General features: G+C 38.1%; 1 protein-coding gene across 1 annotated transcript in view; it reads left to right on the top strand.

Moving 5' to 3' along the window:
- The window catches only part of LOC112396067 (fibrous sheath-interacting protein 2-like), a 58,440-nt gene extending 44,615 nt beyond the window's left edge, over nucleotides 1-13,825 (top strand). Inside the window, 9 exon segments of the mRNA XM_024739570.1 lie at nucleotides 1-899; nucleotides 901-2,085; nucleotides 2,087-3,448; nucleotides 3,450-3,674; nucleotides 3,676-4,582; nucleotides 4,585-4,640; nucleotides 7,253-7,751; nucleotides 8,799-8,892; nucleotides 13,660-13,825. Coding sequence (XP_024595338.1) covers nucleotides 1-899; nucleotides 901-2,085; nucleotides 2,087-3,448; nucleotides 3,450-3,674; nucleotides 3,676-4,582; nucleotides 4,585-4,640; nucleotides 7,253-7,751; nucleotides 8,799-8,892; nucleotides 13,660-13,825 — 5,393 coding nt within the window.
- Nucleotides 13,826-14,635: the final 810 nt, after the last annotated feature.

Here is a 14,635-nt window from a genome sequence, read left to right as displayed (position 1 = left end):
AAGTTGGGGGAAGAGTGTATTATTTGCTGTTAGGAGAATTTTATGATTATCAGGTGGAGTCATTAGTTACAGGAGAATTAGCAACTTCTTCCTATTCCTCCCTCCAAGAGGAGAACATCATCAGAAATGTACTTGACACCATCAACGATGATAGCCATGACTTGCCATCATGCATCACTGTATTGCCTCGTTCCCTTTTAGAAGATATGATTTACAAGCTTCTAGCACATATGTTCCCTTCATCTGAGACTGAAACAGAACCAAATGAGGAAGAGGTGCCACCAGATTATGAGTTTGTGAACAGTGCTTCAAAACTAACTGATGATATCATAACAGAAATTTCTGAACATGAGATTAGACTTGCCAAGGCAGAGGAGCATGTGGAGGGTTGGCAATTAGGGGTAGTCGATAACTTCGTTGACTCCATATGTAACAATATTATTTAAAAAATTAAGTTTGAAGATGAAGTACAGAAAGATACATGCAAAAGAGGAGGCTCATTCCTTGGGAGAAGAGCTGGTTTCATTATGAAGGTAATTGTGGACCACCATCTGCAGCCATTTTTATGTGAGGAAGAGCCATTTCCCAGTGACTTACCCCAAAATGACCATGTCACTGAACTCTTGAATTCCATGAAAGAAAAAATACAGTCCTTCCCACAGGTTTCTGTATACCCTGCTGCCTTTTTGGAAGATGTTGTAATTGACCTTGTTCGCAAATTTTATACTCTACCAAGTATTGCTGAAAATCCTAAGGACAAAGAGATATCAGAAAGAGATATCATGGGCCTAGCTATAAAATTTGCAAATGCCCTGATAGGGGAATTTAGGAAAAGTGAAGTTAAAGTTCTAACGAATGCTGAAAAAATGTTTTCATTTCCACCGACAGATAAAGAGACAAGTCGATAAAGTATCTGATTCTGTGTATGATGAGGTCATAGACATATATGGATCTAAAAATGTTCAGAAACATGATAGAAGTAACGTTGTTATAGAGATGATTGCTGTTTTGGCCAAGAAGGCAATCTCTGCTTTCCAGATTCAACCACTTTTTTCGGGAAGCTGGTCTTCCACCTTCTTTTCATTTCTAGATGTGGATAGCATCATCCAAAGAGTTCAACAACTACCATATAAAACCTTTACAAAGATAAAGAGAAGCTTGAAGGAGAACCCCGTTTCTTCACTAGAACAATTATCTACACTTATTCCTCTAACCTCAGACCTGAAAGACAAAATGGACACTTCGGAAATAGATGGAAGAGCACTTAATGGAAAAGAGAACTTCAAAAAGGAGAAGACATCAATGAAAACAGGCAGCATCCAGAAGCCAGTATGTACCAATATACATAGCATTATGAAGAACGAAGTAACTACCCTAGCATCAGGGTGAGGTGGAGGTGTGCCAAAGAAAAAGAAAGAGGATGAAAAGAAAAAGGAAAGTTCAATTGGAAAAGATAATGAGAAGGTATTGAAACTCACTTCAACAACAACCAGTGTGAAAAGTAAAGATACTCAGGGGCCAGATTTGGGTACAGCACTTACAAAGAATGAAATCAAGAAGAAAGACCGTTTGGCTAGAAAAGATGAGAAAGGGTGAGGTGATGAGGTATACCAAAATCTTTCACCAGCTATCGATGATACAAAAAACAAGGTTGTCCTGGAACCAGATTTTAAAATAGATGATGAAAAGAAGAGTGACAAGAAAAAAGAAAATTCATTAGGAAAAGGGGACAGACCTTTTGAATTACCATCTCTGAAATCCAAGGTGAGATATAGAGAGATCCAAAAGAAGAGAAGAGATTCTCCAGCTTACGCAGTTACAGATGACAAACAGATCTTGCATTCTAAACATGCCCCAAATGTCACTGGAATCATTTACAGAAATGTTTTAGAAATATCTTCTTTCCAAGGACCAGTGGCTGACTCAAAATCCCCAAATCCTGTAGGTGATAAAGCAGCATATGTAACTCAAGCGGATGGCAAGGATTTTGCAAAACCTGCTTCAATGAATTCAGCTAAACAGAATGCTCCTGCAAAAGAGGAAGAGAATGAGAAAAGTAAAGATAAAGAGATTAAAAGTACACCTAAGTAAACGGGACAATCCTCAGAACCCACCAGAATATAAACCTGGGATTTTCCCTGCTAACTTTTTAGAAGATGTTATCTCTGAAATAGTTAACAAATTGATTTTTTCTTCCTCATTGGATACAGATGATGCATGTCAAAATGTAAGCAGAGGTGTAAATCAAGCTGAGCTCTATGACACGGCTATGAAACTGATTGATTCCCTGTTAAAGGAGTTTTCAGATGCTCAAATTAAAGTATTAAACCCAGATCAAGGAAGTAGGTTCCTACCATCAGAAGATAACATTTCATCAGTTCATAAAGTACCTCTCAGGCAAAAAGAACTGTCTGTGGAAAAAAGACCTCCCAAGAAAAAGATAATTATGGATAATATACCACCCATGCATAACACGGCACGTGCAACTAAAATACCTTCTTCAGATCAGGCATCTTTTATAGCTAAAATACCAGCAATCAATAAAATTTTGGTCAATAAGATTGTTCACTCCTCTATATGCAATATTTTGCAGGAATATAGATCTCAAGACTCCATTTGCGAGCACATAAAGAGTAATGTTGAAAAATTAGCAAGAAGGCTAGCTAATGCAGTAATAGAAGAAACTTTTCAGTATCAGCTAAACTTGCTACTTTATGATGAGACTCCAGGTTCAGTATGTTTGCCTCTATAATCTAAGGAGGTTATGAAAAATGTCCATAAGGTGGCCCAGACAGCCTGCAAAGAATGTTAGACATCATCGCTATATACCATAATGCTGCTTTATGAATTTTTAGAAAGGATAATTTCTTCTCTTCTATCAAAAATTTTCTCAACAGTAGCCAACACTAAAACAGAAATATCTGAGGATAATTTGTACACAGAATTGGACTTCCTTCAAATGAAATTAGCAAGTATAGTTATAACAGAGATCTCCAAAAATGAAGATATGATTATACATTATGTAGAATCTTTACATCCTAATGATGATGAAATTATTCAATTAGTGGTTAAGACTATTTATAATAACCTTTTGCAACAATTTGGATCTCAAGAGAGCATACAAAAGTGTGTCAGCAGTGGCTGCAAAATCCTTTCAGAAGGCATAGTTAATTTAGTTGTACAAGAAGTGACCAGAAATCACCTACAGAACTATTTTTCTGGAGAACTAACGCCACTTCAGTGTAAAGAAGTTGACAGTGTTGTTGAAAATATCCTTAAAGATGTTATCCAAACCACTGAAATTCCCCAGCCTCAGCCATCACAGGCTTACAAAGTGCCTTTTAACATAATAGAAGAAATTGCTATAAATTTTTTGTCAAAGCTTCTATTTAAGTTTCCAAAAGCAGATAAGGAACAAAACAATTCTCTAAATGCTGAAATGCAAAACAATAAGCTCAAAAATCTTAAATTCATTCCAAGAATATATCTCTAAAAGTCAGATTACAGTAGTACCACAGGTCAAAGAATCATCCACTGTATCTTTAGCAGACAGTGCGACTATTGAAAAGGTAGTTGATTCTGTTTATAACACTGTTTTAAAGCACTCTGGCTCCCATATTTCAGTATATAAAGATTTAACAGGTAAGAACAATGTCCTCTCTGATATAATAGGATTTTTTAATGGTGAAGGAAATTTCCAATTCAGAATTTCATCCTCAAGTAGAGGAAGAAACATCAAGTTCAGAGTTAGCTCTGGAAGCTGTCAAAATTATGGAAAAGATGGTTAAGATTACTGATGATCTTAAGTCAAAGAAAAAACCTTCATCCAAAAAAGAGGCTGCATTAGGTGCCAGGTTTTTAGAGGAAACACTTGCCTTGTTCTTGGCTAAACTAGTAAAGTTGCCAAGTGCCTCAAGCAAAGATGCTAAAAACTTATCAAAGCCTGAGTTAAATACAATTGCATCTCAATTGACAAAATCCGTGACAACTGAAATTTCCAGAAAAAACATTAGTATTGTAGCTGCTAATCCTGAAGAAAAATTTTTAAATCCAGAAAGTATAGAAATTATTTCTCAGATGGTCGATTCTGCTTATAATCATGTACTACAACAATCTGGAACACATGAAGAACTTTATCATGACATGAAAGGTACAAACAACATCTTTCCTAAAGAGGTGGCTTCTTTAATAATCAGGAAAGTTTCCAATTGTCCATTAGAAACAATTAGCCCAGAAGATTCACATGCTAATCTCTTTGGCCATCTGGACATTGGTGGAATTGTTGAAAAGGCACATGAGCATGCTGTCAAAGTGGAACCTGAGCTACAGCAAAAAGGGTTACATCAAGGTTTAAGGCAAGAGGAGCTTTCAGTTAGGATAATTCTTCACCATGGGAAACAACCCATCAATATTGATCCAGACATTGTTACAGAACACTTAGGGGTCATTTCTATAAAAACTCAATCGCTTAAGAAGTTGCAGGTGGAGTGTTTAGCTAGAACTGGACACAGCATTGAAACACTGAGAAGAGGGTCAATAAGTGGGAAGAGTTACTCAACTGATACACCTGATACGAGAAAGAGAAAGAAAAATGCATCTCTTTGGATCAGGCGGGACGACTGAACATAAAGCTGTTAGAGGTAAGTGCAAAAGGCACTAGTGAAAAGAAATGAGCAGTCAGTGAGACCTGGCTGTCCTTCTGTGATTTCCTTCCTCAGGTAGGTCTACAGGAATGCATTTGTAAAATATGGTCAATTTTCTCTTGCGCATCCCAGTAGAACCGAGGACTCCGATTCCTCCAATACAATCCTCTGCTTTCCTGGGACTAACCCCATCAGCAATGTGGCTCAGTGTAAAGGTGGCAGGCTAGTTTCCATTAGCCAGTCAAACTGAACTGCCATTTTCTGAAGAACGGGAGTACAGAGAAATACCCTTAACAACAAACAAGACTGATTGGAATTGTAGTCCTCATTTGGCAACTCAGAGGAAATGCAGTTTTTACAATCACCACAGTTCTTTTTGATGGATATACATTATCTTAGTACTATATGGATCTAGAAGGACCAGTTAGAATATCAGCTAAACTAGCCTCTATTAGAGATTGAAATCCTCAAACTTAATTTAAGGTTCCACAGTAGTATTGTTTTTATTTAGCAACATTCATCAACAAACATTAGACTGCAAGCTCTTTAGAGTTCGTTTCTTCTTATTTCACTTTTGTCACATAACACCTTCCCAGTTCTCCATATTCTTACATCCTCAGGATGTACTCGGTTTCTTTCCTCTTCTGCCCTTGTCCTAGACCCCATTGTCTTCATGCTGCTATTTTTATGAACTAGTTTCTCTGCAGTCCCATATTTGGGCTCCAAATGTACTTCAATAACGGGGACCTGAAATGCAGAAATGCTGTCCCTGGTACAATGCATCTATTGAAAAAGTAGTTAGTTCTGTTTACTGATCTTAGGGATGATGTTGCCAGGAGATGGAGTTACACCGATCCAGCCCAATATTCTCATTTAACGCCAAAGCCCCTAGGTAAAAACTTTGCAAATGGAGCAAAGTTCTATGGGACCAGGCTGCCTGAAGCCTAGGCCTAGGAGTATGTTTTCCTTACCATTATTTTCCAACTCACTGAACTAAGTCTAAGAGCTGGTGAATACATTGATGGATACTTGTTTTGTCTCAAATACTGAGACTTTCATAGACACTGATGGAATCGCCTTGGTCCATAGTTTCTTGGACTAGATGAAGGTCTTTTCTAGCTCTAAAATGTCCTTTTCTCTCTGGGTTCTCAAAGTTATATTAGCATTTACTTAGTAGTCTTCATTTATATGTAAGTAACTCCGTGGGCACAAAACCTGTTTGTCTAAACTGTAGAACATTACTCCCAAGTCATTACTTCTTAACCATGTGCAGAAATATCTATCAGTTCTTCTCCTTGGCAACCTGCTTTCTTCTCTTACATCCTTTATCAGTACTTTAACTATCTCTTTATAGCCCAGAGGAACTTGGAAGAGAATAGCTAATCCAAAACAACTACCCCTGCTAATCTTAAGGGAAGTAAAAGCTGTCTTAAGGAAACTAGACGTAGATGGCGCAGCAAGTTTCAGCCATGTTTTGATGCTATCTGGATGGCAGTGCCATCCATCCCCAGCATGAGGATGAGGGTTGCAGAAAGAACAGATCAGTTTAGGGAACCCAGACAACTCCCGGGCTATTCCTCAGTCAGAAATCCACAAGCAGGGTTTCATTTGCTATTTGGAGGTACCCAAACTTCCCAATACACCAGACACATGCCTATTAAAGGCTCATACAGTGTTACATTCCAAAGCCATATAGAATGATTTTTGATTTTTTAAACCACTTTCCTTCCACCAGCACAAATAACCAAAATTGATTGTGTTTCTATTTCTTACAGAAGTTCTTTAATTTTGTATTGCACAAAAGATATTCCTTTAAGGCAGCATTTATCTGAAAATCTGGTTTGCAGTGTTGCAAAGAGATCTAAGATTGATAACTCAGATTAACGTAAAAGTTCTGTGGCATCATCAAAAGGCTACAGAAATGGGAAAAGTCATTTGTTTAATTAAAACTGTCTCTTCCTTGATCTGTCTTTAACATTGCAAAATGGAAAGTGACACTTGACTAGGGAGGTGAGGAGAATGAAGATTTGCTCTTTGAAGCTTCCTTTAGAAAATACATTCAAAGGATTAGGGTGTGGAGGGGTGAGGAGTGAACATTCAAAGTCCTTCACAATTTTGGCTATTACTCATTTTAAAAAATCCAAGTCAGCCAATACTTTGTCTTTTTTCATGAAAATTTCTGTATTTAGTTAGTCTATTAGTTCCCTACTAAGAAGTTTAGAAAAACATTTAATCATGTCTAAATCTGTTAAAAAACTTTCAAGGCAAGTGATGAAAACAGTGTAATTAAAGTATTTGTGCATTTTGCACCTCTTGGCGAGTAAAAGGTAAAATCTGAAGCAAGAGAAAGAACCTTAGGGTTTCTTCTTTGAACTGGAGTGATAATCTTGAATGCAAAACAAATTACAGAAATGGGCAAATATTGCTTGTGATCTTCATTTATTTCTTCTTTTAAATATATCACTAATATATAAGTAAAAGCACTTGAAGATAAATAATTTTACTAAATTGAAACTAGATACCATGTGAAAGTTGCCTTATTACAATAGAACCACAGCAAAAAAGACTGAGGCGATTGTTTTTAATATTCATTGTCTCTTTAATTCCAGACTGCTAGTAGGAATTCATTTCAGAGTTTAATAAAGCCTGACATCACCAAAGTGGAGCTTTTAAAAGATGTCCAAAGCAAAAAAGATCTTATCATTCGGTTGATAACTCATGATATTAATCAAGAAGTTTTACAAAAGAAAGCAGAAGAGAGCTTTACTTCTGATGAAGATGAAGTTGTTTTACAAGAGGTTGTAAAAGAAGAATTTCCAGAAGGCCCACCTGAAAATCAAATAAAAGAAGACGTGAAGCCCACTGCCAGCACAGGGGCTTTCCCCAAGCCACTGATGAGCAAGAGCAATCTGAAAAAATTTTTGTCACTAGGAAAATGTTGTCAGCCAAAATCCAGTGTAACTACAATTACTGAAGCATCACCAGCTCAAAAGACAGAATCTGAACAGACACAAATAAGAACTGTTTCTAAAGTTGATGTAACTACCCCAAAATTCTCGACTGACACAAACTCTTCCTCTTGGGAGAAAAAGACACAACTGAGCATAAGTGTGAGAACTTTAAGTATCAGTGACTGGGTTTCTATAGAAAGGGTAGAGAGTTTCACAAACTTAGTGCAAGTAATATACACTGGGTAGGAAGACAAGGGCATAAACTAGATCTAGGCAGTCTCTCCCACCTCTGACGATATTTACAACAAAAGGGAAATGATTAACAGATGAAGCCAGGAGCTTCAGTTGAAGAAAAACAGATCATGGAAAGAGTCCTAGGCTAGTTAGAAGGACAAGAAAAACAGACAATGGAAACCAGTTAGGAGAAATACAAGCTAATTATTTAAAATGATAGATTACATTCTTTTTTTGTACTCTTAACTATAAATATTCATTGGAAGTTTTGTGCACACAAACTCCATGCCAGTGGGCAGGACCAGAAGATGGGCTTGGAGGGGAGTAAAAAGATTCATGCAAATTCAGCCTATCTGGGTTTGAATTCTGACTTTGCCACTTAGTAGCTATGTGACCTTTGGGCAAGTTACTTAACCAACTATTTTCTTAAAAATTACTTATCCGGTTTGTGGAAACATAGCAAGTTAGTTGAATATGTTGAATGTTCCTCCTGTAATCAGCCCATAAACTCCACTATCACTTTGACACACAGCTCTTGCCCCTGGTTCTGTATCCTTCTAGTGATGGTCTGGGCCTCACTGACCTCTTGGGTTGGCCCTACCCCAAAAATTGTATCTTATCATGTGTATGGAGATTACATATGATTTAGAATTTCCTGGTAAGTCAATTCCCTGGATTATCCATTTGCAGTGATTCCCACTTAACCCAGAAGCTGCACTGAACCAGAGAAAGCAAAACACAGGGATACAATTCTGGCCAGTTCAGGAGCTCATCAGGTCAATAGCCTTAACACAGACTCTAATCTATTTATTGGGATCTATTTATTTACTGCGAAGCCATGTGAAATTTCAGGACCAAACAAAGTGTGCCTGGTCAGAAATGCTGGCAGTATATGTTACAGTATATTTTATTTGATTTGTTGTAAACTCTCCTTTGTGTTTTACCTGACTTGTACTTTTCCAGGGAAAAGAAATGAAATCTAGCACCAAACCGACACATTACTTCATACATAGAATTATGAGTTCATCCTCATATAATGAAGAGGATCTGCCTTCATTTTCTCGGTACAGTCAGTTAAAGCAATACTAGTTGACTAAGGAAATAGAAATCTGAAATGAAGATTATGCTGATCGAAGAATGGGCCACTCAAGTGAACCTGTGAGGAAGCCAGTGTTTAGCCCTTCAACCTCCCCTCACTCCTTCCCCTAACTTCCCTCTGTGGTTACTTCCTGGGCCTTCCCTTCCCATCTTCTCTCCCATTCCTATTTATCTGGTCTCTACTTCTCCTGGGACCTACTTTCTAGTATAGTGATCTACAGTATGGTTAGATTAAGACTTTAACTAATGTGTTAGGTTCTTGAACCCGGGAGACAGGCCCTGAGTCAATAGTCCCCACTCTAATGGCCCACCTAAAGGAGTTCATACTTAGTTCCCATATGTACCTAAATGCTCAACCGGGTGGCACTGTCAGAAGAATCCCAAGAATGGAGGGGGCGGTGTAAGCTGGAGCATTCAGGGAAGAATTTTCAAAAGCAGTGGAGTTTGAGTTGGGCCTTAAAAGATGGATAAGATTTAGATAAGACCATCCAGGTTGGAGAAGACTACAAGAGAAAGGCTGGACTATGCAGTACCTATAGGGACAGGGCAGAACAAAGTACACTGCAGACTTGAAGTCTGATTAATACTTTTTCTAGAATAGCCAAAACGTGTCTAAAATCATTCTTGTGTTTATAAGAATATTCACAAACTGGGAACAGTAGCACTTTGTATCATGGGAGAAATAGGGCATAGGAGAAAAATCAACCTTGTTCTAACTATATTCTTTTCCACCTGGCACTATGAAATTAAGTTTTCTTTTTGACCTGATGCCATTTTAGGACATCGCTCCTGGCCTACCACTGGCCCTATCTCCCATCACGATTGTTTTAACATAAATAATTAGTAATGCAGGCAAATCTCAATTATTTGTATCATTGCATAAGAAAAGGGCAAACATATAAAACCAAATAAAGTCAATGTAGCAATCATTTTTCATTAGTTCACAATAATCATTTTATCATTTTTATTTGAGAACTCAGAGACATACCATTCCAGGTTTGCATCTATATGAATAATGACTTTGACAGGTTGTTCTTTAACTAGTATTCCTTTAACAAGTATAAAATACAAAGAAAATGAAATGTTTTTTACCTTTTTCTTTTAGTGGTGATGACGAGCATCCCTCAGATCCAACTGCCAAAATAACAGAAGGTTGGATTGGTTATTTTTTCATTCAAATTAGATAGTATTTAAAAAAGAGACTTTGTTCATTGAATTGATGAATTTTCCTGTCAAACCTAAAGTTAATACTGAGCCTTCCAGTAGGTTGATCTACATTGGGGGAGTACTGGGTCAGATAACTAGTTAACATGAGCCAACTAGTTTGCTTTTTCTGAAACACTAATAATATTTCATTAATAATTTTGGTGGAAAGTATGTGGTGTGACTATAATTATGAGTTTACAATTACCAGGCTCCTGTGGGAAATATCTAGGAAATAAGGGTTTATCACATCTATATGTGGACTACAGCCCATGCTACTAGGATTTAATCATCTCTTTAACAGTGTATGTTTGTATTTAAAGTGATGAAATGGAAAAACCTACAAGCAAGATTACTCTACCCAGCAAGGATCTCATTCAGATTCGACGGAGAAATTAAAACCTTTACAGACAAGCAAAAGCTAAGAGAATTCAGCACCACCAAACCAGCTTTACAACAAATGCTAAAGGAACTCCTCTAGGCAGGAAACACAAGAGAAGGAAAAGACTTACAATAAGAAATCCAAAACAATTAAGAAAATAGTAAGAGGAACATACATATCAATAATTACCTTAAACGTGAATGGATTAAATGCTCCAGCCAAAAGACATAGACTGGCTGAATCATAAAAGGGGAGATCGACAGTAACACATTCATAGTAGGGGACTTTAACACCCCACTTTCACCAATGGACAGATCATCCAAAATGAAAATAAATAAGGAAACACAAGCTTTAAATGATACATTAAACAAGATGAACTTAATTGATATTTATAGGACATTCTATCCAAAAACAACAGAATACACTTTCTTCTCAAGTGCTCATGGAGCATTCTCCAGGATAGATCATATATTGGGTCACAAATCAACCCTTGGTAAATTTAAGAAATTTGAAATCGTGTCAAGCATCTTTTCCGACCAGAACGCTATGAGACTAGATATCAATTACAGGAAAAAAATCTGTAAAAAATACAAATACATGGAAGCTAAACAATACACTACTAAATAACCAAGAGATCACTGAAGAAATCAAAGAGGAAATCAGGAAATACCTAGAAACAAATGACAATGAAAACACGATGACCCAAAACCTATGGGATGCAGCAAAAGCAGTTCTAAGAGGGAAGTTTATAGCACTACAATCCTACCTCAAGAAACAAGAAACAACAAACAACTCAAATAAACAACCTAACCTTACACCTAAAGCAATTAGAGAAAGAAGAACAAAAAAACCCAAAGTTAGCAGAAGGAAAGAAATCATAAAGATCTGATCAAAACTCCTGTATTCAAAATGACATAATTGAGAGCTTTATTATAAAATGATAAATATGTTGTACATGAAGTGCCATCTTTTGAAGAATATAGGCTGGCCAGGGCACTTTCGCATTGATAGAAGGTGATAAACTACATCTCAGAATTGCATCTCAGAATTGAGCAGTGACCAAGGACAGCCTGCAGAGTTCAGTGGCAAGTAGAAAAGATCCCATCTAGGTTTCTAACTAGCATGTCCAATCAAAGCATAAAATCATTCTTCTGTGCCTTTAGTTTGACAGGGACACCTCCTCCCAACCCCTGCATTCGGCATATTACAGGAACTCACTGGGAAGCAGTTATAAATTCAAATAACATACTTTTGCTCTGATAAGGGCTTTTGGAGGAAGAAATGCAGAAATGGCCACCTTGTGCTAAGATGCTCAAAGTAGTAAAAGCCCCATAGAGGATAATTTATTAGAAATTACAATGATGCCTGTTTATGAAAACCCACAAAAAAGGGGGGACTTCTGGACCAACACATGCCCATTATAGCTTATGGTGTATTTTTTTACAGATAGGGTTTTATTGGGAATCTAAATCAGTTCATGGTGTGAAGTGTCATTCTATAGCACTTGGCATGCATCATGGCCCATCCACTTTTGCCATAAACACCCCAGACATGTCTCTCTCTTCAGAGTGACCAGTGCCAACCAGGAGAACTCCACTGTGCTGCCCACAAGCTGATCTAAGCAGCATCAGGGTGTCTTGAAGGAGAGCTGGTCTCACCAACCTTGCTCCATTTTGACATATGTAACTCCTACTTCCAATACACTGAGAATGCCACACCTACTACTTGATTTCTCTTTTCAGCAGCTTTGCTTTGAAAGGAATATGACTTGTTAGCCAAAGGGTTCATTGTGCCCCTAGGGATGAACATTGTGTGTGCTGTTATTCTAGCCAGTGCCCATCTTGAACAATATGCAGAATCTATTAGTGACTGCAAACTAGGGGCAGTGTCTCAAAGTGTCATTCAGAGACTGCTTGCACCAGCATCACCCAGGATGCTTATTTGCAGAATCCTGGCCCTTCTCCAGACCTGCACAGTCAGTATTCTCAGGGAAATCGTGTCCAGGCATCTGCAGTTTTAACAAGACCCACAAATTGCAAAAACAAAGCTTCATTTTTCCCCTCAACATTTTCAGAATGTGGCTTTGCGGTACATGTCTCAATCCTGTAACTAAGTCTTTGTCTTGCTTTTTCAGAGATCTCTCCATTCAAGCCTTTATCTTTCCCTCTGCAGATTTTGGCTTTTTCCTTATTAATTTCTTCATTGTTCTTATTTTGTTTAAACTACCAGCACATTCCAGTACTGCATTATTAATCTGAAAACGTGAACTATTTTCCCCCTTATTTGGAGGTAAATTTGCTATCTGCTACCTTAGTTTTAATCATAGATCCTTGAAGTTCCTAAGGTTATACTGCTAGAGAAGATAAAAACTAGGGAACTGCAAGAGGTATAGGAGAACTTTGTCTTTTACTAGAAATAAGAAGGTATGTGCTTTATTGCCCTGTGTCTTTTCATGACATCCTGTCATGATGCATCAGCCACATAGATAACTGCTCATTTCTGTCCTTACAGATACAACAATCATTTCGTTAACATAAACTATGATATACTTTAAATAAGAGCCCTTTGCATAAAACAAGTGGTGCAGAAAAATTGGTCTAAATGGAGACTCTTATTGGCCACACAAGTCCTTTACAGCTCACACAACAAACAGATCACTTGGGGTTAGTCAACTGAAAATTTACCCAAAGTGAGTGAGAAACGATAGCCTTCTTAAATGCACTGCTGCTTCTGCCTGGATATTTTGAAATGGACACCAGTACTGTTGAGAGTTGAAAGTTACCTTTTCATGTGGAATTAGCTCAGCAGGCTTTTTTGGATAGTTATCTGCTAGCACGAGGGAGGCAAGGCACTGCTGAGCTGGCTCAAGAAGCATCAGGGTGCAGGGAGTGAAGAGCTGGCCTGCACATCAGAAAGCCTTGGCCCTAGGGCAAGTCTGGCCACTTTCTACCCACATGACCTTAGATGAGGCATCTGACCTCACTGAATTTCTCCTGCTTCCTTCCCAGGGCTGTCAGAAGGAGAAAAATACTCTTTGTGAAAGCACTTGAAAAATCAAAAGCTATTATATAAATACTTCTTTCTGAATCCAAAATTATCACTCCCCTTGCCTGACAGCCTCAATTGGAAAGGCTGATAACTGACCACATTTCTCTTTTGGTTTGTTCACAGACTCTGATAAGCCCAGTACTTCCAAACAGGGGTCTGAAATGATGAGGAAAGTATCGTCAGCTCTCTCCAAAGTGTTTTCAAGATCTAATGCCAATGTTCCCAAATCTTCCTCACCCTAACCCCCTCACCAAGACACAAGCTGAGGCTGCTACACCTGATATCAATTAGCATGTTGACCTTCCTCAAAAAATAAATGGTTTTTGAAGCATGACGTTGTGTCCTACACGCTGATTTTTATACACACTGAAAACAAGAGCAAAGAAAAAAAAAAGGCAGCTGGAGAGAAGGAAGGCTTGATAAATGCTTTTGATAAGCATTTTGGGATGAAAAGAGAAGCTGTGCCTCACATATAGATGCATCTAACAGGCAGTGTGGGATTTAAGCTCTGCTCTTGAGGGCCCTGCAGCCTTGCTGGGAAGATGAGACTAACTTAGAAGCAAAAGTGTGACACCAATAAAACAACGTGTCATCACACATTTCAGGTGCCGTAGGGGTTCAAAAAGGGAGTCATCACTGTGAGCTGGAGTGGTAAGGATAAGTTTCCTGAAGGAACTAGAATTGAGGCAATCCTCAAAGGACCAGTAGGATTAGACAGGCCTGGAGAGCACCAAGGCTTCCCCCTTAGGTCACATAGCTGCATACAGTGCTGCCATGCCTGAACGATTTAGTTAGCACTGTCTGATACGATGTTCTACGATGATAGAAATGGTCTGTATCTGCTCAGTCTGATATAGGCGGCACTAGCCCCACATGGCTATTGTCACTAGTATGATTGAGGAACTCAGTTTTTCATTTTGATTTATTTCAATTTAAATAGCCACATGGGGCTATTGGTTCCCTTATTGGACAATGCAAGTCTAATTGGTACATGGCCTCAGGGCCACCAGCCAATTCTGATTAGATTGAGGGATTCCCTGGAAGTTCACTTCCAAAGTCTATCCTCAAACACCTAA

The sequence above is a fragment of the Neophocaena asiaeorientalis genome, unplaced genomic scaffold, assembly GCF_003031525.2.
Source record: "Neophocaena asiaeorientalis asiaeorientalis breed wild unplaced genomic scaffold, Neophocaena_asiaeorientalis_V1.1 scaffold493, whole genome shotgun sequence".
NCBI lineage: Eukaryota > Metazoa > Chordata > Mammalia > Artiodactyla > Phocoenidae > Neophocaena > Neophocaena asiaeorientalis.
This window is presented reverse-complemented; position numbering and strand designations above follow the sequence as displayed.